This window comes from Phyllostomus hastatus, unplaced genomic scaffold (genome assembly GCF_019186645.2).
Source record: "Phyllostomus hastatus isolate PE091 unplaced genomic scaffold, TTU_PhHast_1.1 phas_contig_137, whole genome shotgun sequence".
Lineage (NCBI taxonomy): Eukaryota > Metazoa > Chordata > Mammalia > Chiroptera > Phyllostomidae > Phyllostomus > Phyllostomus hastatus.
Window position 1 is genome coordinate 10,512,310 of NW_025333583.1, and position 27,761 is coordinate 10,540,070.

The window sequence follows — 27,761 nt, forward strand, 5'->3', positions numbered from 1 at the left end:
GAAATAGAAATCCATAGACACGAAGTAACAGGCGGTGAAGAGACGGCGCAGATGCGTGCGAATGAGACCATTTCCAGCACTGCCCTGACTACAGGGGTGCAGGCCCCTTTGCTGCTGCCTACCAACTGCGACTTTGCCGTCCCATTTTGTTATAGGCTTCTTTTTCTCCTCGCAGACCGAACTGCTTAATCCCACTGGGAATGAGGGGTTCCTGAAATGTACTGCCTATGGCTGTAACCCCCAATTTTCCACACCCAAAACAATGACCATCCTGACTAAAATACAGAGCAGTAACAGGGATCAACAGGGTGATTCCTATGGAGAGAGAGTAGGAAAACAAGGTAAAGAACGTGGGCATCAGGAGGGCCTGGAAGGGAGGAGGACAATGAAGGAGGAGACTGCCCCCTTTTCCCTTTATGTACAACTACATAACTGGTTTTTTTTTCCCCAGTGAGCATGTACTTATTTTTTAATGAGGAAAAGCCACAGGGGCAACTAAATCATCTTGAGACATATGAGAGGCTATCATATAGGTAGACGATAATAGTTGTTTCTATTCTAGTGAGTCCTAAATGGAAAGACATTTTTCATGGGTTGGTATTTACTAATGGTGAAGCTCAAAATACCTCTAGTTCATTGATCTTTTTACTTCTCGTTTTATTCTTTCTGAATCATTTACTTCTTTCTGTTTATTTCTCATGTGCTTAAAGGCTGGTATTAAAAAGGACCTTAGAAATTACTTAATTTCACCCACTGTTCTTAGGAAAGTGTACCAATCTGAACCAGATTTGCTGCAGGTAAATTTTATTTTTTGCTTTGTAGATTCAACCCTCCCTATAATTAAACACATTTTATTATTTTTTAAGATTTTATTTATTTTTGGAGAGGGGAAGGGAGGGAGAGAGGGAGAGAAACATCAATGTGTGGTTGCCTCTTGAGCACCCCCTATGGGGACTTGGCCTGCAATCCAGACATGTACCCTGACTGGGAACCGAACCACCACCCCTTTGGTTCACAGGCCGGTGCTCAAACCAGAGCCACACCAGCCAGGGCTAATTAAACACATTTAAAATTCCATTATATGAGTCTTGCTGGTTGCATTATAGTCCATCTAAGAAGTAATCAGAAATGGGAACAATTATGTCATCATCTAACCTTAGTTATTCCATATATGTTGTTCTCAGTATATTAGATAAATAATGAATCAAACAAAATAAACCTTGAGAAACAGTACCAAAGAAGAAACAAATGAAAGGAGGGAATCATGAATCTGTAAATTTTCCATGTTTATACACATTGACCTAACACTTGTTTTACCAAAATACATATTGTCAAAAATAAAATAAAATAAAATACCTATTGTCACTAAAATGTAAATTGGCTTTCATTATTCTCAACTAATAATCTTTGTGCTCTGACGAGTTCCTGAAATCTACACAATTTTTCTTGTACTGAGTAAGCTTGTCATTTACTAATACAAATGAATTTCTCCCATGAAGCGGAGGATTCTGAAACACAAACATAATTTTACAATACATATGTCTGTTTTTTAAAAAAAATTCCCATACCTGACATGCTTTATTAAAGTACACTTTATTACCTGAAATGAAAATGTTTTCTTTATTGCTACTCTGTAAAAATTCACTTGGGTCTCTAGATTTTTGTTTAGCTGGGTGAAGCAAAAATTATAAAGGTCTCACTAGCATACAAATCTCAAGATGAATAATTTTCAATACTCAAGACATCATGGGGAACTAATCAGAAAATCAACAAAGATACAGATTTGAACAAACTATCATCCTAACTGGCCTGACATTTATAGAACCTTCAATTGAACAACCACAGAATACACATTCTTTTAAAGGGCATATGGAACATTTGTCAGGAAAGACTACATGCCAAGCTATAAAACAAGTCTCAATAAATTTAAAAGGGTTAAAGTCATTCAAAATGGTATCCAATGGCAACAGGGTTAAATTAAAAATCAACAACAGGCCCTGGCTGGTATGGCTTAGTGGACTGAACATCGGCCTATGAACTGAAAGGTCGCGGTTTGATTCCCAGTTCAGGGACGTGCCTAGGTTGCAGGCCAGGTCCCCAGCTGGGGGCACGCAAGAGACAACTGGTTGATGTTTCTCTCACACATCCATGTGTCTCTCCATCTTGTTCTCCCTCCCTCCCTTCTCTCTAAAAATAAATAAATGAAAATCTTTTTTAAAAAAATCAATAACAGAAATTTAAAAATCTCCCACATTTGGAAATTAAATAAATACTTTAATAATTATTTAAATAATCCAGGGTCATAAAAAGTAACCACAAAAGAAATTAGAAAGTATTTGAACTTAATGAAAATACAACATACCACAATATCATGATTTATGATGTGCAGCTAAAGAACTGGCTAGAGGGAAATGTGTAGCTTCAAATGATTATATTAGAAAAGAAGTGAGGTTTCACATCAATAATCTCAGCTTCTTCCTTAAGAAACTAGAAAAAGAAGCCCAAATTAAATCTAAAGCAAGCAAAAGGAAGGGAATAATAAAGACCAGAATAGAAATCAATAAATTATTTAAAAAAAGAATGATAATGGAGAAAAACCAGTAAAACTAAAAGTTAGGATCTTCTATAAAAGATAAATACAATTCATTGAGAAAATTAATAAAGAAAACCTCAACTAAACTCGGGGTCGGGAAGGCCTGTAGAGAGAGCTCTCACACCCTCCCACTCCAAGTCAGTCAGAGACTTCGGCAGGAAGAGACTACCTCTCTCTCACTCCCAAACAGGAGGTATGGGCTACTCTACTCCTCCAGCAGGAGGAAGGAAGAATTTCTTTTGGCGGGGCAAAAGCCCAGCCAATGGAAACACCACAGCTCAACCAAAGAAAAGCCACTGTCACCAGAACTGTTACCTTCCTCCAATGAACTTATTTTTCTCTTGTTGATGGCTTTCTCGTCCCATGCTCCTTTCTATAAAAACTTTCTACCTTTATAACCCCCTAGAGTATTTCTCTACTTGCTGGATGAGATGTAACCCGATTCATTACTGGTTAATAAAGCCAATTAGATCTTCAAATTTACTCAGTTAAATTTTGCTTATTAACATCATAAACCTTCACTTTGACCAACTGAAAAGCTAAGATATAAATTATCAAAATCAGAAATAAACAAGAGGACATCACTATCAGCTCACAGAACTTATAAGGGAAAAATCATATGAATAATATTATGGAAAAAAACTAGACTACTTAGATGAAATGGACAAATCTTATAAACACACAAATTACTACAAAACAGTCAAGCAGAAACAGAAAGTCTGACCAAATCTATAACAAGTAAGATAACTGAATTAGTATTTAGAAGCTTCCCACAGAGAAACCATGCCTAGCATGACAGAAGCAACACTACATGATTTCCCAAACGAGGTCAAAAATGCCATGCACTTCTGCCTGCTTCCTTAAGATGCTCACTATTGGAACCCGGCTACCTTGCTACGAGGAAGCCCAAGCAGGCTCACAACTCTCTAAATTTTATGAGACACATTCTAGATATGTGAAATAATGTGAGTTAGTATGCCAGCCAGTATTTGAGGACCTACGTGCTAAGTACTGGGAATATAGTGATGAACAAAACAGACTCTGTGCCCTGGCAGAGCTTACAGCTCAAGGGAAAAATCAAACTAATGATAGTTATTTAAATCACTACAAGTATGCTAAGGCCCATACAGAAAACTACAGATTATCAGATAAACAGTTATCTGTTTGTTAGAGAAAAGAATACATCCTAACTCATTCTATGAAACCTCTATTTCCCTGGTACAAAAGCCAAAGACATCACAAAAAAACTACAGAAAAATACCCCTCATGAACATATACACAAAAATCCTGACAAAATATTAGCAAAATGAATTCAAGAACACAAAAATGATTATACGCCATAATTGACTGTAATTTATCCCTGTATGCAAGGCTGGTTAAGCAACTGAAAAATCAAAGACTCTAGCATATTAACAGAAGAATCAAACCCACACAGTCAGCTTATAGAAGCAGAAAATGTGTCTGACAAAACCCAACATCCATTCATAATAAAAACTCGCAACCAACAAGGAATGGGAGACTTCTTTAAGTTGATACAGGGGATCTGAGAAAAACTTAGAATTAATATCATACTAATGGTGAAGGACTAAAAGATTTTCCCTAAGATCAGGAACAAGGGTGTTCACTGTCATTACTTCTATTCAACATTATACTGGATGTCCCAGCCAGTACAATCGAGAAAGATAAATGAAAGGCAGGTAGGATAGAGAGAAAGCAGCAGAACTGCCTTTATTTGCAGAACACATGATCCTGTATGTAGAAGATCCTAAGGAGTATATAAAAGCAACTAGAACTAATAAACAAGTTTAAAAAGGATGCAAGATATGAGATCAATATACAAAAATCAGTATTTCTATACACTATAAACAAATAATCCAAAAAATAACTTAAAAAAATATATTCACCATAGTATGAAAAAGAATATTTAGCAAAAATTTAACAAGAAGTACAGGACTTGAACAATAAAAAGTAAAAAACACTTTGGAGAGAAAGTAAGTAAGATCTAAATAAATGGAAAAATATTCCATGTTCATTAATGAGAAAATTCACATTAAGATGGAAATTCCTTCTTTATTATCCTATACACTCAGTTCAATCCCTATCAAAATCCCAGTGGGCTTCTGCAAATGACCTAGATTAGCCACACAATTTTAGAAAAGAATAAAACTGCAACACATACTACAGTATTTTAAAACTTATTATAAAGCTAAATTAATCAAAATAACGTGTTAGCACAGGACAGCCATACATCAATGTAACAGAACTGAAAAGTACAGAAACAAACTCTTACATTTATAGTTGACTGATTCTCAATAAGGTGCCAAGGCAACTCACGGGACAAGGACAGTTGTCCAGCAGGTGGTGCGAGGACCACGGGCTGCCCCTGTGAACAACAAGGAACCTAGGCACTCACCTCGTGCTCATTTTACAAAAGTCGGCTGAAACTGGACTACAGACCTACAACTTTCAGGGAAAAAAACAGGAAATCTTTGTGACTTGGGCTAGTCAAAGATTTCATATATACAACAAAATGACAGTTCATAAAAGAAAAAAATTGATAGAACTCGATAATCAAAACTAAGAAACATCAAAAGGCACCATTAAAAACAAACCATGGGCTAAAAAAATACCTGCAAATCATACATCTGGTAAAATAAACTTTGTCCAGAATACATACAGAAGTCCTGACGTCTCAACAAGACAATCCCAACTAAAATATGAGGGGAAAAAAGGCAGAAGATTTAAACAGATATTTAACCAAAGAAGATACACGAACAGCTAATAAGCCCATGAAAAATGGCCAGCACTGTCAGCCTTTAAAGAGCTGCAAACTGGAACCACAATGAGACACCGATCCACACTGCCATTCGAACAGCTGTAACCAAGAATGTGGAGAAAGCAGAACCTCAGTCGCTGCTGGCAGGGACGTAAAAGGCAAGCTGCTTTGGAAAAGAATGGCTATTTCTTTAAAAGTTAAACATAAACTTTCTATATGGCCCAGCAATTCCACTCTTACCCAAGAAAAATGAAAACATCCTAAGACTTTTAGGTAAATGTTCACAGAAGCAGTATTTCTAATAGCTAAAAACTGAAAACAATCCAAATGTCCATCAATTGGTGAATGAATAAACAAAATGTGGTATAACTGTAAAATTGAACAATATTCAGTAATAAAAAGAAATCAGTTACTGATACATACTACAACACAGACAAACTTCAAAAACATGCTAAGTGAAAAAAGCCAGATGCAAAAGACTGAATATTGACTGATTCCATTTATGTGAAACTTCCAGGAAAAGCAAAGCTATAGACAGAGAAAGTGGTTGCTTGGGGTGGTGCTGGGGGAAAAAACTGACTGCACATGGTCACGGGGAACTCTTGCGGGGAGGGAAGAGCTCCTTACCTGGACTATGGTGATGCCTGTACAACCAAACATTTACAAACGATCTTGAACTACACTTAGAATTAATTCTGAGTACATTCTGTAGCAGAAAATTATACTTTGGTACACTATAAAAAACTGGCAATAAATAAGAGCAATTTAGCCAAGAGATTTGTGGAGATCTACCACAGACAGAAGGGAGACACTGGATGTTTCTACTTCAGAATAACTGCTAAGGCTCAGAGAGCCATCTTATCCTCAATGCGCTAAAGAAACACTACCAGATTCCAAGGGCAAGGACTTACTCATCTGAGCGTGGCTGCAGTGTTAGGGATGCAGGTCACTACCACTGAAAGCCGAAGGGAGAAAAGCTACAGGATTTCAGTAATGTAACAGGACAAAGGAAATGAAAATAAGCCTGTATGAGTCAGTTCAGGCTCCCATAACAAAAGACCACGGACGATGTGGTTTCAGCAACAGAAATCTGTTTTCTCACAGTTCTCCAGGCAAGTGCCAGCACGGTCAGGGGTTGGTGAGGGCTCTCCTCCTGGCTTAGAGTCACCCCCTCACTGCATTCTCAGATGGCAGACAGAGAAAAGAGAAAGAGAAGAGAGAGCACTAACTCTGATATCTTTTTATGAGAACACTAATCCCATGATGAGGGCCACACTGTCATGACCTCCCCTAAACCCAATGGCCTCCCAAAGACCCCGTCACATTAGGGGTTAGGGTCCTGACATACAGAAATTTGTTGGGGCGGGGAGGGGACTTCAGCCTACACAAGGTTCCTTTAATCATGATGATTAATTAAAGATTTTTCTCCAACTGTCCACAAGAAACTAAAAAAAAGTAATAAAATAAAATAAAAAGTAGCTAACTTTTCTTCTATGTTGAAAGACATCTATGCTGGTACCATTCTCAAGCTGTGCTGAAACTGTGTGCTGTATCTGAACCAAACTCCCGTCCCTTTTCTGGCCAAAGAAACAGGCATACCGGTTTTTAGAGTTTTATGTAGACGTGAATAACAGAAGGACCAACCATACGGAATCATACTTGCCACTTCTTTCTATGTCAGCATATTTTTTGCCTTGGGCTTGCAATATAAAAGGGAAGAACCAAAACCACTTTTATTGTATTAAATGAGACCCCAAGCTGTTTCTAGGCAGCTCTTAGCACATTTCAGTTGATTAGTGACTATTTTTTAAAAAGCCAAACATCTATCCCGAAACATCTTAATGGATTAAGAGCTTCTGTTGTTTGCCACAGCAGTCACTTTAAGTCGCTGATTAAAGCAGCCTGCACATCGGCACAATCTGCAATCAGTTTCCTTTCCCGACCAGCTGGCTTAAGAAGCAATCTTGAAGACAACCCAGTCCCAGGAGAACCAGGGCCATGCCCTGGGTGACAGTGATCTACTATGCAGGGAAGCACTGTAGAATTTATGGGAGGTAGAGAGAAAGAACCATGAGCAAGAGAAATTGCCATGCACTTTTCAGGGGCGCTCTGACTCACAAATCACTCACTGGCACTCAATCTAAGGGTGAACTCTGGCACCAAGTTGGTAACACCCCCTTCCTCCAAAGCACCCGTTATTATGTTTGGGTGGCCAGCAGAGCCCGCGGTGAGCACCTGCCCCGCTGCACCGCTGGCATGGGTCGTCAGGGCACGCCAACCACTCTGTGTTAGAAGCAGGCTGGAACAGATTCTGTGCTTTTCTAGTTGTTCAGATGCGGGGAAAGCATTGATATGAGCTCCACATGTTCAGCCAGAGAGGAAAATATCCTTTCCATGTTTAACATAAAAAGGGAAAAGACACTCAGCAGGTTTAAGGCAAGCAACTTCACCACCTGGGATGAGAAAACAAACCACTGTCATATATCATACAGACTTCCTCTGGTGCGCTCAGGAGAAATCCTGGGGTTCCCTGAGAACACAACAACAGCAAATAGGCTTTTATTTTTATTTTACTGATACCAGTTGGCTCTCTTTCTTAACAGACAGCCAGGCTACATTTTATAAGAGCCATACCCTGTAGTTAGATATATTCTAATCCACAGACTGACGAGAGCTTCAGAGGATCTTAGAAGCCGAGTAAGAACGGAGAGAACGAAGCACTTTCGGGGGAGTTGCTGAAAACTGAGAACACTTTAAAGTGGTTATGTATGATGGCCTTTGGCTTCTATGTCATGTCTTCTTCACTTCTTTCCTTTTGGTCTTCATTTTGATGATTTAATTTTAATTACTTGTCGATGAGTTTTATTGTATTAAAATGTAAACTTTGGGGTAGTGTTGTGTCATCTAGTGAAAGGTATGCAACAAGGAAGAAGCTGAAGCCACAGGAGGCCAAGCGCTGGCTCCCGGGAATCGGATCCAGGGCTTCGCACACATCTGCAATAATCTGGGCAAAGTCCCCTTAGCTACTCTGGGACTTAGTCCACCCACAGGGCAGATGTGACCGGACACCAAGGGCCACTGATACATAATCACCATGTCACATAATAACACACACGTTTATAAGGTATCCTTCACAGTTTCACGAAGGCTGATTTTTGTTTTTGAATGAGACTACTTGTCATTGATAAATGAGACATAAAATAAGCTTGGATTATCATTAAGTTCTGGGGTTTAACAATTTAAAAGTAAGTCAAAGATTCCAGTGAGGAGTAAGTAAGGTGTTGAAAAAACACACAACGCACAGACCAGCCCTCTACAGTCTGCAATCACGTCCACACATTTTCTCTCTCCTGACTCGATGCCTCACTGCTATTTTGGGGAAGGACTGAGAAAGTATGCCAAACTGTTAAAACTTTTATGAAGATAAAGATGTTTAAAATTTCAGTTACTATTAGTATTTGTACCCTTCAAGAAGTTCAAGGTATCCGACAGAACTTTTTAAAAAATTTAACATCTCTTTGCAAAACAACAGATAAAGGCCATGTTTTTATATTCTTATTTTTATCTGGAAAGGGCCACGATGGACTACATAATTCATATCCCAATTACATAAACTGGGGCCCTTTAAAAAAAAGAAAACACATGGGAAATTTCTCTTATATCCCAAGTCTTGAGAAACCACAATTTGGGGCTTGATTTGATGGTAGAAAATTATGTAATACGTGTAAGTAAACCTCTGTGCAAATGGGATAACATACAAAAACAGAACTGAAAAACTTGTCTGTTTGGGTCTGATGAATGATATACTTTTATTACTAATTATGCCACATTCTACCTAGTGATGGAAGGTCTTCGGAAGTAAATTTTAAGAAATACCCTTCACAATGGAAAGGACGTTGTTTGATGAGTAAGAATGAGGTGACATTGGAGAACAAAGGCAGAAAGACCTGAGGATGAGATGTGATCGGAACAGTGAGAAAAAGGACATAAGAGAAAACGAAATGCTTCGGCAGCCACAGAATAAAGTGATCATAATCTAACCAAAGGGATGCATGCATTCTACTGCTCACTTGTATGGAAACCTAATGTTAAGCAGCAGACTCCAAAGAGGAGTCCCTATCATTTCTATTTAGGATGTCTTGACAGGCTTGTTTTTTTTTAAACCGTATTCCTGAATTCAATTTGGTAGAATGGAGCTCCCCCACCCCGTCACTGCTCAGATGCCTAACTACCTTAGAACCCACAATCCAAGTGGCAAACCAGGTTCATGGAAGAACCTCTCACAGTATAAAAAGTTACATCCCATCCTTTTGTCTCCAAATACCATCTTTTCTGGCTTTTGAGGTCTTCAGAGAACCCGTTTTTGACACACCAGATACACTTAGGCTACTTCACATAATAAATATCTCACGCTCAGCAGAACCCTATACATCCAGACACATCTCAATCACGTGGGAACCATTCGGAGGGCTGAAGTAATGTGGCTTTTCTTTCTCCAATTTGCTGTCCATCTTTTGACCACTTTCGCACTCTCCTTAAGTCAAAGCAGGGAAGGGACAAGGAATTTGAGAGCTCCTACGAAGCCCTGCTAAGTAGCTGGTGGAGGAGGGTGTTCCTGTACGTGGAAAACCCAGAGCAGTGTGAGAACTCCACGGACCCAGGTTCTTCCAGTAACCTGTAACTACGGATAACACATGCGCTGTGGAAACTGCGTGAGGGAAACAACCTCACTTCTCCAATTACTGTACATACACCTGTGGTCAAGAATTTTCCTACTGTAAAACTGCAGTGATAGAACAGTGGGGTGGGCAGGAAGGGGGGCGAGAGGCCAGAAAAAGAAGGGCACCTGAGAATCAAAGACAGCTTACAGAAGCATCGGCAGCCAGAGAGAACACATTCCTGGGTTTCAGTGTTATCTCCTCTATGCCAATAAGCTTAGGACCAAAAAAAAAAAATCCCTCACAGCAAAACCAAAAGGTAAGAAAACATGTCGCTACCTGCCTCCTAAAGACTGCTGCTATCAAGGGGAGAGGATCACAATACTCTCAGTACAACTTCGCTATTATCAGGCCAGAGAGAAAGGACTACACCTGTATTTTAGTTTATAGCAGCAGGTAAAAGGGCCAAGTTCTAACTAAGGGTAAAACAATCTCACTATCTATTATTGATCATGCTTTCAGCAAATGAATTTTAAAAAAACAGACATAATGGAGAAAAGAGAACGGTGTGTCCCTCCCATGCCCTAGACAGAGAACTGCAGGGGGGATAATGGTCGATATCAGGTAGGCAGCTTCAAGACTCTGGAGGGGTACTTTGGGCTTTCAGGGGTGGTGAGTCTGGCTCACCAAGGGCCGTAGTGAAGACATGCCCAAGCAGAACAACGAAGGTAGGAAAAGTAATGAGGAAACAAAATTTCTGCAGCTTGAAGCAAGAAAGGGAAGGCAAGTCAGAACCACAAAAGAGAACTAGTTAATGAGCACCAAGTCCCATTTTTCCTATAGCTCGCAAAAGGCCTGCTTTTGTAAGGTCACTGGTGAGCTCTGAGTGACCGAGTCCAAGATGGAGGTACACGGGGACATTCACCATCACAAAGCGGCAATGCACCAGGACTCACTCACATTCAACATAAAAGCAGAGTCTGCTCATCGAAAGTCCTATCTACAGACACAAGGTTTAGAATTCATGACCTTACTATGTATAAACAAAACAATATGCAGAAAAAGAAGCCATTAGAATTAGGAGAAGCGATTAAGCTAAGTAGAAAAATCTAGTATTTAAGAGAGAAATGGATTTGAATCATTGTGCGATTTGGGGGTAGTTCATCTTTTCCAGTTGTATGGTGTTGCCATCTGTAAAGTGGGCATAATAGTATGTGTTTGTAACCTATACGCCATCTCGGGGTCACTGCCCTTGCTATTTTTCACACATCTGCTTCCCATGCCCATGTCCGTGGCCTCGGGGAAACGTTCACCTCAGACGTGAAAGTTCCGAGGAATCTACCTTCTCCTGATCTCTGCAGACTCTGGCCTTGCGTGCTCTGAGGTGCTTTCTCTGCTCTGCCTGGAGCTGACGCACGACCCAGAGCTCTGCCTCTGCCCCGGGGCACTCAAACCAGGCGTTCCGGCTTGACTGGCAGTGACGAGCCGGGGACACACTACAGAACCTGGGTCCTTCCCTAAATTCATTCACTTCCTCTCCCTCTTAGGTTTTGTACCTTTCCTCCTCATCCCCTCCTCTCCTGACTGAGCTCCAGTTTTCCTGCTTCTGTGATGCTAGCAGCTTCCCCCTCCTCTGAACCTCAGCACTGGCCAACAACCAAGCCTGGACAGAGACCCTACTTCCACCCCAAGCACTTGTCAATGTATTTTCCCAATTAGGAAAACTGAAGAATTTTCAGGAGATTCCGGCACCAGCTGTTAAAGCTCTAACATGTTCTCCACTTGCTCATGTGACTCTGTGGGACTGCTGTGTGGGGTAGGTAACTGAGACAAAAAAACGTAATAAAGTGCTAGCACAATGACCTGAGTACAGTGGTCACAAACTAGCAGCTACCTGTACAGTGGTGACGATGCTGGACTTAGACCCTGAAGAGACCAGACCTGCACCAACCAGGGAGGCCAATCACTTCCAAGGGAGGGGACCCTCGACTTGGGCCAAAGTAACTGAGAACATATAATCAAAAGCTAAGGAGGCCACAATCTTTCTTCAAAAACACAAAATCTTCTCCAATCTCAAAACACAAAACATACATAACCACCTAAAGAGTGCACAGTACATGGTGACAGAGCTGGTCTTCCTCCAGAAATCCTCATCCATTTGGCCTTTGGTGTTGCTGCCAGCAAGGTTTGGCCTGGTAGATGACACATTCTCTCTCTTGTGCTTAGCTGCTTATGACTGCCTTTGGCAGCCGCAGAGCATGTCCAGGCATCTTGCTAGGATTCTCAGACTCCAAGTAGTAAGGTACCCTAGGCCTATGCCTGGCACTCCAGATGATTAACCTAAAATGGTGTAGTGTTCTAGGCATTTGGGAGTCATTTATCCCCCTACTATGCCAAGAAGTCAGGAGAGGAAGTTCTGTGCTCACATTAACATACACACTCACACGGAAGGCAGCTCATAGACAGCCCCGACCCTGGGCAGCAATCACGAAACTTGTATACACGAAGCTTGGGATTCCGAGTGCCAGCTGCCACTCTTTAAGGGTAAATGGGCAGCAATCTGAGCACAATCAAGTATGTGAATGTCAGTCCAAAGCCCTTTGTCCATTCCTGAAAGCTGTTTTAGTATTAGCCCAAGCCCAAGCGAAATTCTAGGTTATACCTGGTAAGAAAAATGTGAGAATGTAGCCAATTTCAGAAGCTTCAAATCAAGGGGCAGCAGCAAGTTCTTTCTGGGTTGTAAAGGGCTCGAATCCTTAGGCTTAGAACAAGAATTAGGTGTCTCAGAAAACAGGAAGATGTAACACAAAAATGTTTTATTCCCAGCTCACTCAAGTAACCCAGAGGACTTCAGCGAGGTGGAACTGGAAGCTCCAGGGTTCTGGCCCAGTTTTCTCACAGATTAGTTCTGTGTTTGGGCGGACCTGCGCTCATTTATCCTCACGAGCTCGTAACATCCCAGTGAGCTCCCGAGCAAGGGACCACACAAAGGTCCACAGCAAACTGCTGTATATAGCATTAAAACAAAGGGCTACCATTCTTCATCTAGATTTTAAATCCAGTAACGTGAGTAAGTATCTTCCCTTAAAGCAGAGCCAGTGGCATACCGCTCACCTTCCTCGAAGCTGGCCCTCTTCTGCCTCACCAGAACACGGAAGTCCTCCGCAGGACTCACGCTCCCGACCTGGAAGGCAGGCACAGACAGTAAACCTGCAGAGCGTTCCCTTCATGGCCGCACCCCCGGCAAGGCAAGACAGTTTAATGTAGCAAGTGTCCTCTTGCAAAACCAAACCAAAGACAAAGAGAAGGCCCTTTCGGTGCATTTTCATTTCCAGGGCTCTGTTCAATGCTAGCAGATATATTAATAGCTGCAGTCTGGACTCTCACTTACCTCCCTTTATGGAAGCTGACTCCTTTCCAGAGGGGTCAGAGGTATTACCACCCAGCCACCAGCCAGCCCTGCTTGAAGGCTTTATGTGGCAGATTGCTTGAGCGTCCTGACCCCCAACCAGTGAGGAAGGGGAGGATGCTGCCGTGTAGGGTCAGCTCCGAACACATCTGTCCTACTAAGATGTCAGGAGAAGTAACTGTCTGGTGCTTCGTTCGTTCTTGCCAAACTGCCCTTTCTGGGGGAACTCCTGCTGACCCTCTGGCACTGAAGTTCTAGTAGAATATACAAGCATGCCCAAACTGAAGGTGTCCGCCAACAGTAAAAATGGATCATGTTTCAGGGTTCACTACAGTGCAAGTTGCAGAGATGAAAACCTCTGCCACGCTATATGGCATTTCTGACCATACTGGTGTCTTTCCTCTTCCAGCCCCAGCCTAAGCAGGGCCTAAGTACCATTCAGCTCACAGGGGAGAAGAGGACGGGGCTGTATTATGGATGGTAAACTTTGGCACAAAACGTACTAAAGTTTTCTAGTCTGCTCAGTACAGCAGTCAGAAAAGCTCTCAGAACAAATAAGGTCATAATGTTTTTTCCTTCACTGTAAACACTGAAATAAAACCCAGATCATTTTTCAGACTTTCAGTTTTTCTGAGCACATTTCTTTTTGAGGTCGGGAAAAGGCATGCCCTAGTGCTAACAGTCCTTCCTAGTGTGTTTGGCTAGTAAGGGACAATTTTTAAGATCCATTGATTCAAAATGATGCCACTTAAAACAAGGCGATATGTTTAAGTTCCAAAAGCCTCCCCATTAAGTAAAGAAGATCTCAAGTGCGAAGGGATACCTGGTTTGGGGAAACCCTAAACTCGTGAAACCTGTGTTGTAGCTGTATGTTAGAAAGGAGAGTTACACTCAAATTTTATGTACTTGGAGATTAAGACTCAAACCATCAACCCTACTTATCCTATCACTTTGACTAAACAGAAAGCTACAAAATGAAGCTGAGAAATAAATCTCTACACAAAGTACTACCACTGGAGTGCTGCACATTCTGGGCATTGTGCAGTGCTCCATGTACCATGTACCATAAAGGTAAGTCCACAGGTGACTGACTGGCAGTAATTACTTAAAGGGAGAAGTACGCTGCTGCATGGCTTCTATCTTCAGAGGACTAACAAACGTCAATGCCGTCTCCCCCAGCCACGACCTTCCTGCAGCCGCAGAGCTCGCTGGACAAGTCCCGCTTACCTTGGTGACGCTGACTTCGGCCAGGCTGGAGAGACTAAAGTGGCCTCCCCCTTCCTCAGTCTTGAGCTTTTTAGGGTTGGATCCCTCTTCATGGCTGGAAAAGAAATAATGGCCTTTTTCTCCTCCGTAACAGAGACCAAACAATACAAAACCCAGAACTACCGATGTGAAAAGTGTAGATTTTTCAAGTGGCAAAAATAAAGAGCTGCTTTACAGGAGCCTACCCGCCTTGTCCAGCCTTAGAGCTTCTGCTGGCCGGACGGCAGTGGCCCGGCTGCTTTCCAGCAGCACAGAGGTCACAGTGGCAGTGGCCTCACAGAGCCCCCTCCAAGGGTGACACTGCCAGCATGGGTCATGGAAATGGAACATGTCAGTAAGAAACCTGTTACCCCTCGGATGTTACTTGCTGGTTTCTGCCTCAGAGTTGACAGCCGTTAGCTTTCCGTGTACACAGAAGACTGCTGTGCCTAATAACCCGTCTTCTCCATCATGTATGTAAGACATTTGAAGCTTCCACTTACAGCTTCAACACTCACTAGGCAATCCTTGATTAAATATGCAAGAGCTTGCTCTCAGAGAAGTCAAAGTATAAAAAACCACTTTCAATAGGAAACTTCTCATTTGTTCTGTTACAAACCTAATTCTGTTTGGGGCAACACGCTAACTGAGTCCAGCGGCATCTGTGTGGCACGGGGAAGGATGCCTCCAAGGAAGTGTATCAGACATCTTGCTTCCAGTCACATTCTGGCTTTAATAGCCTGTCTTGAAGTCATGAGAAGGTCAAGTTATTTGCTAAAGGAGAAGAAAATCAAATCCAAAGGCTCTGCCCACAATCTCCCTTAAGCTACTGAACACAGAGAGATGAAGATTTTTCTCCCAGACAAATAATCAATCTGGGGCAAAAGCAGCTGTCAAGAAATGGCTGCGTGAGAAGGGAAATTACTCAGATCTAGTATTTCTAAATGTGATGTGTTTTTGTTCAAAAGCCCAACCTTCAGACAATGAGGCATGAAGAAGAGGTTATTCTAAAAATAAAGCAAAGAATAATAAGGCATAAGCTGGCTTATTCAATGATATTTCAATAATGAATCTCCTCTTGCAGCTAGATGAAGGACTAAAGTAATCACAGAGCCTTACAAAAACATGAATTAAAAGTTTTATTACTTGACATCTTTCCCATTCACCACCTGCCTTTTTCCCTTTGAGAAGCAAAGCAGAAGACGGAAGGATGGGGACAAGGAAACATCAAAAGACTGAGTCATCCTGAGCGCTTTCCTTCAAATAGAATAAAAAACAAGCATACAAAGTCTTGGTGGCAAAAATAAAGGAAAAATGTATAAACCCAAGGAAGCAGGAAATTCTATCAGAATTTGAGTCCATTAAAAAAACCACGCAGCCATTTCAGTTACATTTTGCCAGCTGTTCCCATGAAATACATAACATGGTACTGATGATGCTTTGGAGACCAAGAGCTGGGTTCTAGTCTCAGTTTTGTGACTCCCTAGCTCTGGAACCTTACACCTCCTTAAACATACTAATTTTGGCCATGATGGTGTGGCTCAGTGGACTGAGCACCGGCCTGCAAACCAAAAGGTTGTTGGTTCGATTCCCAGTCGGGGCACATGCCTGGGTTGTGGGCCGGGTCCCTAGTTGTGGGCGCGTGAAGGGCAACTGATCAATATATCTCTGGCGCATTGATGTTTCTCTCCTTCTCTTTTTCCCTCCCTTCCCCCTCCCTAAAAAAGTAAATAAAGAAAAAATCTTTAAAAAAAATAATGATTTTGTATTAATTTTAGTTTATCTAGAGTTTACAGTCTAGTAAGTTACTATAATCTCTGATCTTCAGTTTGCCCCTCAGGAAAACACTATGATAAAAAGTATCATGAGTACACACCATTTACCCATTCTCTTCCAAAAATACAAATTAACTTATATTGTGGTATTAAGAATCATTGAACATGCAAAGCACTATACTAAGTTCTGTGAGAATACAGGTTGAATGACATAGGGAATTTCTTAAACCTCCCAAGACAAGATTCTAGGGAAAGAAGGATGAGAAGATATATATGCCAATTCTCTAGAACTGGGCAGGTAAAGACAGGCCCAGGACTAAGCAGAAAGTAGTGAAAATTGAATATGATTCATATTCTCCAGATTAAATCATTTAACAGCATTATTAGGAATTCTACATGTATTAAACTCGTACTGTCCGTGTGAAGCGGGAAAGGGCAATGACTCATCCCCAAATGACCTGTGAAGGAGCTGGGCCCTGGAAATGATCCAGGTGAGATCACAGCGGACACACAAGTGCTAAGAGCTGCGACACGTGGACATCAGGGCCATAGGTGATTTGTTGTTCATTCTCCTTTTCTTTCACAAATATGTATCAATTTTGTAATTCACTTATTTAGCCAAACATTTACCTCATACTATGTGTCAGCCACTAAGCTGGACTCTAGACTCTAAATACACAAAAATTAAGGCGCAATCAACACCTTTAAGAAGTCCAGCGAAATAAAAAAGATAAATATATAAACAAGCAGTCAACAAAACACTGAGGCCAGCAGCATAGCCCTGTGAGAGGATAGCAGGTAGCTAGCTGTATTTGGGGCATGAGGTGCATGCTGGGTAGAGAGATAAAGATGGAAAATATCTAAATTACAGACATAGAAACTGTGAGGAAAGAAGCTGGTTCTCTAAGTAGCTGGATTATGGATAAGCACTTCTTTTCTTTCTGCCCTGAGTTTTCTCATTTGTGTACCAGAGTCTGGGCTTAAGCTGAAGGTAATGGAAAGCCATTAAAGGTTTTTTAATCAGGGGTCCAAGGATGGCGTTGAGGAACGTGTGACCCCCTGAAAATGTATGCAAAAGTCAGTATGCTAGGGTATTTTCCTGGGGAGAGTGTTCATGGTTTTATTTTTTCTTTAATCAGGATATTAAAAGGATCCATCTCACACAGACAGACAGAGACAAAGAGAGAGAGAGAAAGATTAAGAATTATTACATTAAGGAACGTGAGCAAGGGAGTGATGTGATCAGATCGGTCTCTGAAAAAACCACTCTGCCCCAGAATGCAGAGCGGACTGGAAGGGGTGAGACTGGAATGAGGGAACCACCAAGGACTTACCTGGGAAAGCAAGCTAACCTGGGGTCTAGATAAAAGTGATGGCAGTGGGTGAGGATGATAAAAGGTAGCCTTTTTTAAATGCTTACCATGTGCTAGTCACTATGCTAAGAATATTTAGAACATCTCAGTTAAACGTCACAACAACCCTATGAGTTAGTTATTATTGTTCTTTTACAAATGAGCAAACCCAGGTTCAAAAGGGCCTGACCTTGTCTAAAGCACGGTTGGTTAGTAAGGGGCCCAGAGCTAATCCTGAGCTCTTACTAACCACCCTGCCGCACAGCCTCCTAAAGGCAGCTGTTTGTGAGGATGACATGACACAGAGCGCCCTGCGGGCTTTAAACGCCACTACAGGGAGATGCTTGCATTCCATCCAAATGAATCTGGTTCCAAAATCAGTGCTATTAGCCATTATACTAAGCTGAAGTGAAAGGAGTGTATTTGAGATAAATCTAATACATCTTGGTAAACCAACTAGATTATGGAAACCAGAAAAGTGGTGACTCCCTGGAAATTAGGTGTCATTCACTGAGATGGAGAATAGTAGCACGGAGAGAGAGGGGTTTAAAAGGAGCGTGGGAGGAGGAAGACGACAACGAAGTCATTTCTGCACATACTGAACTTGAAGTGATGACAGACACACTATCCAGTGGGTAGGATAAAAATATGTCAGGATGGACAGATACTTAGTAGTTTTTGAAGACTTCATGTGAAATAGTCAAAAGCCTTAGACCACGCTGCTAAGGCAACGGGGCACAATGGCTGAGAGTGCAAGCTCTGTGTCAGACGGCTCACTCCAACGTGCAACCAGCTGTGATCCTGGGCAAGTTTCTTATCTTCTCTGAGCTTCAGTGTCCTCAGCTTGGAGATGAGGTTAATAAAAGAACTTACTTCACGGGATGGCCAAAAGGATCCAAAAAAGTAATACGTGTAAAGCAAAGCACTCAGCACACACCTGCATCCAGTAAATGCAGCTGTGTCTGAGAAGAGTCCTACAGAACATCAACGCTCCAGGTTGGTAGGGAAAGAAAAGCAGCCCCAGAGGGGTCTAAGTGGAGCTGTCAAAGGTTTAGGCAGAAAAATCTGGAGAAGCTGAAGCTAAGGAAGATAGGTGAGTTTCAAGAGGCAAAGAATAATGGACAATGTCAAGTGCTCCAAAGAGATCAAGAAAGAAAAGGGTTGGCAAGAGGAAGTAAATTTAAGCAGGCGGTGCCTTTTGGAAGACCGGTCTGGGAAGCAGTGGGGACAGAGCCCGGGACAGTGAGTGCTGGGTAAAGAGGCAACGTTGGCTAGCCTTCCAATTAACCTGGCTTATGATGACAGGTAGTGACAGAGGGAGGAAGTGAGAGGATTGCTTTATTTTGGTGTAGAGGAAAGCAATGATATGTTGATGTGTGGAGGGAAAGGAGCTGCTACAGAGAGAGAAGCTGAAAACACAGAAAAAGGGAGGAACTCAGTACTGGACTATAAGGTACCAGAGGAGAGAGAAGACGGCATCTCCGGACATAGGTGAAAGGAGTAACTTGGGACAGGATGACACACTCTCTTCTGCTGAGACAGGAGAGGAAGAAAGAAAGGTAGAACACAGATAACATTTTTACATAAGAAGGGCCTCTAAAACGGAAGAGTTCCCACTGACTGGCCTCTATTTTCTCTATTAAAGTATCATCATCACTGCCGTAGTCATCACAGACGTGCTGGCGACACGACCAGGATTTTGTAAATCGTGCCCGCACATGCACTGTATGAACACTATGTGTTAGGTACTGTGCTGCTTCTAGAGATACAACAGTGGCTAGCATATACTGCTGGACTAACCCTCACAACGACATTCTGAAACAGATACCCCTATCATCTCTGTTTACTTGTGAGAAAACTGAGGCTTATCAAGGATAAGCAACTTGTGCGTCTAAGGTGGCGCCTCGGAGCAAGGGGACCCGCTCACGCTGTCTGACTCTGAAGTCTGACGTTTTAACAGTGGCCAGGTGAGGCTGGCTGCTGAAAGGAAGTGACGGGGAGTCTAAGGGGACTTGAAGAAGTAGAACATTTTAATTTTAGACTGTCTGCACAGAGACAAAAAGAAATCAAGTTCACATGTGAGTTACACAAGTAGGATTAGACCTCAGACGTCCTAATTCTCATGCAAGTTCCCTGTCCAAGAGATATTTTCATTTCAAATAACAATTAGGGAAGCAATGTTTTTATATGATAAGGGTAATATGTAGCACATTTTTGAACTACCATGCTAGATGGTACTCTTACCCTCTTGAAATGAACATATCACTTTTAACACTAGGGTTCCAACAGGTTCATTCAGCAGAAATCAATCTTCTCAAATGTTCAATGTTTTTATTAATTATAATACTATTATTCCTTTGGGTTTTGATTATTGCCTTCCCTCCAAATAGTTCAAAGTGCTTTAATATCTTTGATTTCATTGTTACAATATTGCTTGAAATTAAGTTGTTTTTAGATGAAGAAACTCTCATAAAGGTAAAATTATTCAAGCAAAATCAGAAAAAGAGTCAAAGCTGGGATGAAAACTAGTGACTCCCAGCTCAGGGCTCTTTGTCTCGGCCTCTGACTCTTACTGAACAGACATTTGCTTGCTCCCAATCTTTGTCCCTCACCCCTACACTGGAAACACGCAGGATACAGGGATGCTGAATATACACAAAAAGATTACTAGCTGTTCGCAGGGTTTTTTCTTCCCCCTCTTTAGGGAGACCACCTCTAAAGCTGATTTGGTGCCTCACCACAAAGGGGATTTTAAGAACCTTGTAGAAGGGACTGAATCTCTCTTCTTAAATACATCAAGTACTCAATATACATTTGTTGCATGCATCATTTCTGCAGTTCTTAAAAACTCAGGTTTCTAAAGAAAGGGTAGAGAATGGGAGTGTGAGTAGTCTGTGTGAGTGAGATAATTCTCAGGCCCCAGGCAGACAACTTGGCTCTCTGGGTCTGACTGGGCTTGCGGGGATCAAAGGACCAGAAGCCAGCACACTGAAGCTCTTCCAGAAAGAGTCAGGGGTAGGATCCGAGCTGCAGATGGAATCAGAGCAGGATCAAATCACAGAACAATAGCTTTTCTGTTGTTTTTAACCAGCTAATTTACATTTTAATCAACAGGAGGAGGAGAAATTACCCCTTTCTTTCCCACAGCCGCAGGGGATAATCAGATCGTGAACTGGAGCTCTGAAACACAGACAGAAAATAGCAAGACGATGGGTGAGAGGAAGCCAGGCTGCCGAGGAAAGAAAAGGACTTGACACGTCATCAAACTGCTCTAACACACGAATCCACAGCACACAGGCAGATGAGGACGGCAGAGGGGAACTGGGGTTTCAGGGACAGCCCCCCTATGAAGAAGAAGGCAGGACAGACTAAAGAGAAACAAAAACTCTCCAGAATGTGTTAGGAATGTGCATGCTGGGATCTACTAATCCCATGATATTTCCCTTTTTCAATGCTAACAAAGCTGGAGGTATTAACCTCTAAAAAGCCACAGAAAGCATAAAGCTTTCTATTCAACTTGGAAGCTAACTCATTAAATTAACAATTTCTAGAACCCTGTGAAGGTTTTTAGAAATTACACAATTCTCTTCTCACAGAGTATTTACAAATAATAAGCCTTACTTTGTTACTAAAGATACAACTGTGGGAAGGAATCAAAGGGAAAAAGAAAATGTGGTCTAAACCTGCATCTCAGAATATAACCTAAAGAAATGAATACATCATTTTGATTTGGGGTTAAAAGTCACCAATAACCAACCTAAATCTGGTAAAAATCAATGTTACACACCCAAGTGATTATGGATAATCAAAAACAATTTCTTATGGTTTGTTTTGCTTTGAATGGAAACTGATACAGGCACTGAAAAGAATCTGATGAGCCGGGAAAACAACAATAGCCACTGAAAGCTTGATTTGAGAGCGATACAAGCGTTTTGCCATCCTGAAGGCACAGCACCTCACTGGCGGCAGAGCCAAGCACATCACCTGCACGGGACCAGGCTTCCCTTCTCTCTCCCACTTTGCCTCCCAAAATCTCATTGACATTCCCCTGACACCTAACCTCCCAACTGAAAAACCCTGTGACCTTTCCCCTCTCCTCTCATCCCTAGCAATCCACTTTAAAAAATGGTAAAATTTAGTCTTAGATAGTCAAAAACTGTTTAGCCTTTCTATATAATTGCCCCCAAATTTAATGTTGACCAGAAAGTGAACAGCGCAGAAGGTAGCTCTACATTCCAGGTGAGCAGCAAGAATAAAATAGACATACAATGGACAGATTTTCAAGAAACCAGTATTTTCAATGCAAGAGTCAAATATAAAAAGGTTTCTCCTTCCACCAGTGTGATTCCACAAGCCCACCAGCAACCCTTAGTCCCAGAACCCCAGTCTACAATAGCACCGATGTCAAATGCAACCACATCGAGTACTTACTTGTCTTGGAAAATGTCCTGAGCAGTCAGTTGATTCTTCTTCTTGACGACTTCAGTCAGAGGGAATAGGGCCTTTACTTTAGAGAGAGGAATCTGACACTTAGCTGTCACCTCCGTGGGGGGATCCAGCATATTCAGAACATGCTGCTGAATTGGGGGCAGATGCTCCTGGGGGTGTAAGGCCCTGTGCAGCAGACACTGTGGAAAAAGTGTAAGGATTTTAAAACGCAGATGTAGACATCAGATGCGGCTTCTCCGCACTGTGACCAGGGATCCTCCACCTGTAGTTCGGGGGCTGTGCCACTCCTACCACATACAGAAGAGAACACAGAGAGTGGGCCCAGCACCACCTGGGTTAGCAGGACGTGGACAGTGTCCAAAACCAGCTGGAAAACAGACTCAAGCCTAGCAGCACTGTCAGCCCGAGCTCCCCTGGAAGACAGCCTCATCTTATAAAAAGAGGCCGATACTTGAGCTACTTGGAGAATATATGAGGTCCCCTAAAACACATGAATTCCAAAGACCTCTGACAATGTGGGGTTATAATTTTTTATTATAATCCTTTCACCTCCCTTCACACACTGTGCTTTCTCCCTTGCTTAACTTTAGAAAACGATGTGTGGCAGATGAAACGGGTGGCTGAAGGGAAGCCGCGCGGGCTCGGTGGGTCCCAGGAAGAAAACCGTGGCCGAGATGAGAATGCTGGTCTGTCCCAAACCTCCCCAGGGTCTGGACTATTCTCCACTACTCCACTCCTGCCCAGGCCCCACCACCTCTCGTGTGGGCTGTCACAACCACTTTCTAACTGGTCTACCTACATCCACTTCCACTGCCCTGCTGCAGCCAAGTCATCTTAAAGCAAGCTCCCTACCGTCCTGAAGCTGCACCTAACGTAGCCCCTGCGCACCTCTGCATCACCTGCCACCCTCCCTCCTCCTTACAGCAACCCCGCGAGATTGCGCTGCTCCTGTCGCACTCGTATGCCACGCCTATCCCAGCCGTTCAGTAGTGTGCTTGAAGCTCCCTCCGCCTCTGTCTTCCTCTAGGTCTCAACCCACTGCCAATCCACCCGGTAACCTCAGGCCACCTTTTGACAGTCTGTCTCCTAAAGTACCCTACACCTGGAACCTCGTTTCCTCCTTTACTATTTATTATCAGTAACATTCAGGCAATGTATGAGAAAATTCAGAATGTTCAGAACTCATTTTTCAGTTCCCAAAATATTCTTGGGGCAAATCTGTCTTATGGTCTCTGAAGTGGAACTTCCTGCAAAAATCCCTAAGGTGCTGTGGCCTAAAGCACAGACTGTGGCTTCAAACTGCCTGCATTGGAATCCCAGCTCTACCACTCATCTGCTGTGTGACAAAAAGGCTTCTCATTCTCTCTGAATCCCAGCTCCCTCACTGATAATTGAGGCCACAGTGAATCCACAGGATGGATGTGAGGGTAAGTGAGATCCCACACAAAAGTACACAGAGTGCCTTCAGCACCTTGCCAAAGAGAATCTAAAAGATAAGACGGAAGGCAGGTAGGATCTCCAAACCCACGTCTTATACTCACAGTAGTAAATGAGGTTGAAGGCAGCAGTCCTGCTTTATGAAGAGATGTCAAATGTTTGTAGGTCACACTTTCAGGCTTCTGAGAACCCAGGGTCACTCAGGCCTGAGGGCTGACTCAGACCAACCCAATGCACAGCAACTGATGTATAAACCAGAAGCCTGATGCTTTATTTACACTGTAGAGGGATGCCTCTCTGGCATGTCCTCAGCAGGCCTGGAGGAACACTGACAAGTTCTTCCTCTCTCACCACCCTTTTGTAGCCTGCAAACAGACTGCATCGTCACTTCTGAACACCATGCAACAATGCACTTGGCTGAGCCGCAGCCTTCATTAGAGTCTTCCACTGCCACACACACACCCTTGTTCCTACATTGCAGGTGGGGCCCTAGGCCCTCCTTTCATCATTCTTTTCTTCACTCAATTACCACCTCCTCAGAGAGGCTTTCCCCGATACTACCTTACCACTCAGTCCCTCTCTGTCACCGACCTTGTTTTATATTTCTGACAGAATTTACCAGTAACTAAAATTACCTTATCGATTTTTTAGTTTACTTATCACCTAACCTTCCTCCTTGAAAGTAAAGATCTTGTTTGTCTTATTTGCTGCTAAATTCCCAGTAACAGTGCCTGGCATATAACAAACACCTAACAGATATCGATTGAAGGAATAACAAGAACGGGGCCAAGATCTAGGCCAGGGAAGGTTCTCTGTTGCTCACACGAGTGGAAATCTGGACAGTAAGCCTCTTCCATTCAATCATCTGTACTGATTTCAGTTTACTAGACCTAGGCATTGGCCTTTCCTTTTCTGGTATCTGCCCAGAAAAGTAACTGCTCTAAAAGGAGCACAAAAAAGTAAGCATAAGGATGGGATACCATTAAGAAAGAAAAATAGATTAATTAAACTATCAATTCACTGACGTTCTCCTTTGATTGCTAGAGTATCAATTCCAAGATTCGGATGGTTAACAAGGCTCCTACTATTTATTTCCACCTTTAAACAACTTGCACGTTAGTAATTCTGAAAAAACCCAGAGAGCTGAATAGCTCCTGCAATTTCAAAACACAATTTGCTGCCATCAGGCATATGATTTATACCACCCCATGAACTGCTTTCCTACCTTGCAGAAATGTAAGCTAGAGGTCTCCATTCTCAGAAATAAAAGATACATCAGCTTAAATAGCAAATATCATCCAAGAGTCGATGTCCTAGTCAGAAAACCCTGAAGTAGAAATTAAGTACCAATTTCCTCTGGACATTTCGAGTGCGGCTCCCTGGTTTCAATACGCAGCCGCAAGTCTTCCTTCTCCGCTCCCTTTAGCATCACTAACAGGCTTGTTTAGTGGGAAGCAAAAGGGGAAATCAGAGATGATCCCACACCCTGTGAGTCCACCCCCACTCCTTGTGCACAGTTCCTAATTCACAGTGCCCTCGCGCAGGGCACTGAAGTACCCACAACAGCACAGAAAGCCCTTGAAGACGTAAGCAGTAATTAAACACCCAACACAGCAGACTACCTACCTTTCACACTCTGCAAGGTTCTATTCCTTATATTCAATTGACATTTTTTGGAAAAGAATGAGAAGAAACAGTGGACAAATACCTTACCCAGGCTCCCTGATGAAAAGCATCCCACATTTTCAGTATGAAATTTAGGTAATTCTTTCAAATAGTGTCATTATCCGTAAGTCAGTAATAAAGGACCTACAAGAAATGTTCTAAAGCATCAACCTCTCATTTTCTTAAAGGTCACATTTTAGATAAAGGTAAGTGGGATACTTACAAAATTCATTCAATCAAAAAATCCCAATTCATTTTCTAAAAATGAGGTTATGAGAAAGTGATACTTTTTAGGAGTTGAGAAACCTTAGATCAGTCCTCAATCTACTTATTTCTGTCTTAAGCAACTGTGATTCCTCGATGTGAGTTTTATAATTTGAAAAAGACTAGAGAAAAAACTGCCAACTACATGGTTAGCTCAGAAGTTACCAATATGTTGATTTTAGCAACACTGTATTAATTATTTAAAGGCAGTCTTAATTATACACTTAAACAAAAGATGTACTTTCAGCATTTCTTTCCAAAATTAGAATTAAATTAACCTCTCACTAAAAAATTGATTATTAATCTCTCTCTCCTTCTGACCCCTCCTCCCAGCTCATTTACCCTGGTTATAAATACTTCATTTAAAAAGGAGAGAAAGTCTTCCAAGGTCCCACATCCTCCCACAGCTTACTAGGTCCTCTCCCTCTCTTCTCTTTCATCTGTACAGCTCTCTCCTCCAGCACTGAAACCTGGCTCCCTCCCCACTGACTCTGCTGACGCTGGGCCTTCAAAGTCATCAAAGACTTAACTACAACCCCCCCAGGCCCTTTGCCATGCTTCCCTGGACTCACCAATGTGCACAGCATTTGATATGATTCTTTCCTTCTGGACACATCTCTTCCTGTGCCTCCAAGGCACCCATTTCCCCTAGTGCTCTCTACTTCTCTGACCTTTTGTGGGGGAGGGGGAGGCTGGAACTTTTTAACAGCTCTTCATTAACACATTGTTGTCTTTCAGGGCTTGTTTTCTTCTCTAGTCACACACTCTCCCAGGTGACCTCACTTCTTCTGCCTAAATGAAGAGGACACTCACATCTATTTGGTCCTGAATGCTTTCCTAGGCTCTGCACCCCAATTTCCAGCTTCCCACTGAGTGTCTACTCACTTGCGGGGCAGACAATAGATATCACAAGTTTAACACCTGCAAAAACAAAACAAATTACCTTTTCTGTCTGTTCATTCTGTAATTAACTTACCACAGCGATTTTCAACCTTTCTCACCTCATGGCACACGCAAACTAATTAGTAAAATTCTACAGCACATACAAAATATATTTTTGATCTGACAAATAAAACACGTAAAATTTTGATTCATTCACATCAGACGGCTATCGTTGTGTTGGCTGTTGCCATTTTTTTATTTGACAACCTACGGGAAAAGAGCTCAGTGCCCCTGACTACACAGTCGGGTGTTGCATGGTTTAAACCTTGCTGTGGCACACCGGTTGACAATCGCTGTCTGATTGCACTTAATGGCGACTGATACCATCCTTCCACTCTTCCAAGCTCGGATCCTGTTATCTTCAATTCCTGTTTACTTCTTATTAACCACCATCTAACTCCTTAAGTACCACTTACCTTCTAAATTTTCTCCTCTCCACCCTTTCTGTCACTCATTTAATTTGAGCCTTCCTGCGGACCACTGCAGGTTTCCCAACTGGTCTCCAGTCCACCTCCTAGGCCACCACCAGACCGACTTTCTAAACATCACGTCACTCACCCACTGACAAAATCCTTCGGTGACGGCCCACTGCCTACACAGTCAAGTCCACGTGCTGCTTATCTCCCCTGCCGCTTTTCCATCACCTTCCCACAGAGCCAATTCTCCGGCCCAATGGAACTGTTTGTGGGTCCCCAAATACATCACTCTTCCTCATGGGCCATTTCTCTTTCCTGACATGTCCTTGTCACATCATGCCTCCCCCCCTTTCACCTCAGTGAAACCTTCCTGAAGTCACCCTCTTGCAAGAATCTCTGCTTCCTCTTATTCCCATAGCAGTTTGGTGCCCAGCAGGGTCGCAACTCTTGGTTTTGTATCTCTCCTCTCACTTCTCTGGAGGGGTCCTTTCAAGCAGTGAGTTTATACTAACTTTAGCACATGGCATGTTGTTAGTACTCAATAAATATGTCTTATAGAAAGTGAAATCAATTTATAAATGCCCTAGTAATGTTACTGCTTTATACAGATAAGCCATATTAAAAATTCTCCCCCACAAAAGAAAACAAAATTCATAAATTGTAAAAATCAAAGTTGCCAGTTCTTAACAGCTCTGAAAGATAACAATGCTTGTATTCATGGATTATATCCATGGATTATTCATGGATTATTCATTAATCCAATGAACACTTACCAAAGAT

General features: G+C 42.3%; 1 protein-coding gene across 1 annotated transcript in view; it reads right to left on the reverse strand.

Annotated features, from left to right (window-relative positions):
* The window catches only part of XRCC5 (X-ray repair cross complementing 5), a 95,283-nt gene that overhangs the window by 28,948 nt on the left and 38,574 nt on the right, over positions 1 to 27,761 (reverse strand). The window contains exons 14-16 of the mRNA XM_045853674.1: positions 22,240 to 22,436; positions 14,664 to 14,757; positions 13,142 to 13,211 (exon numbers count right to left, since the gene is read on the reverse strand). Of these exons, the coding sequence (XP_045709630.1) occupies positions 13,142 to 13,211; positions 14,664 to 14,757; positions 22,240 to 22,436 (361 nt within the window). The remainder of the gene's footprint in view (positions 1 to 13,141; positions 13,212 to 14,663; positions 14,758 to 22,239; positions 22,437 to 27,761) is intronic.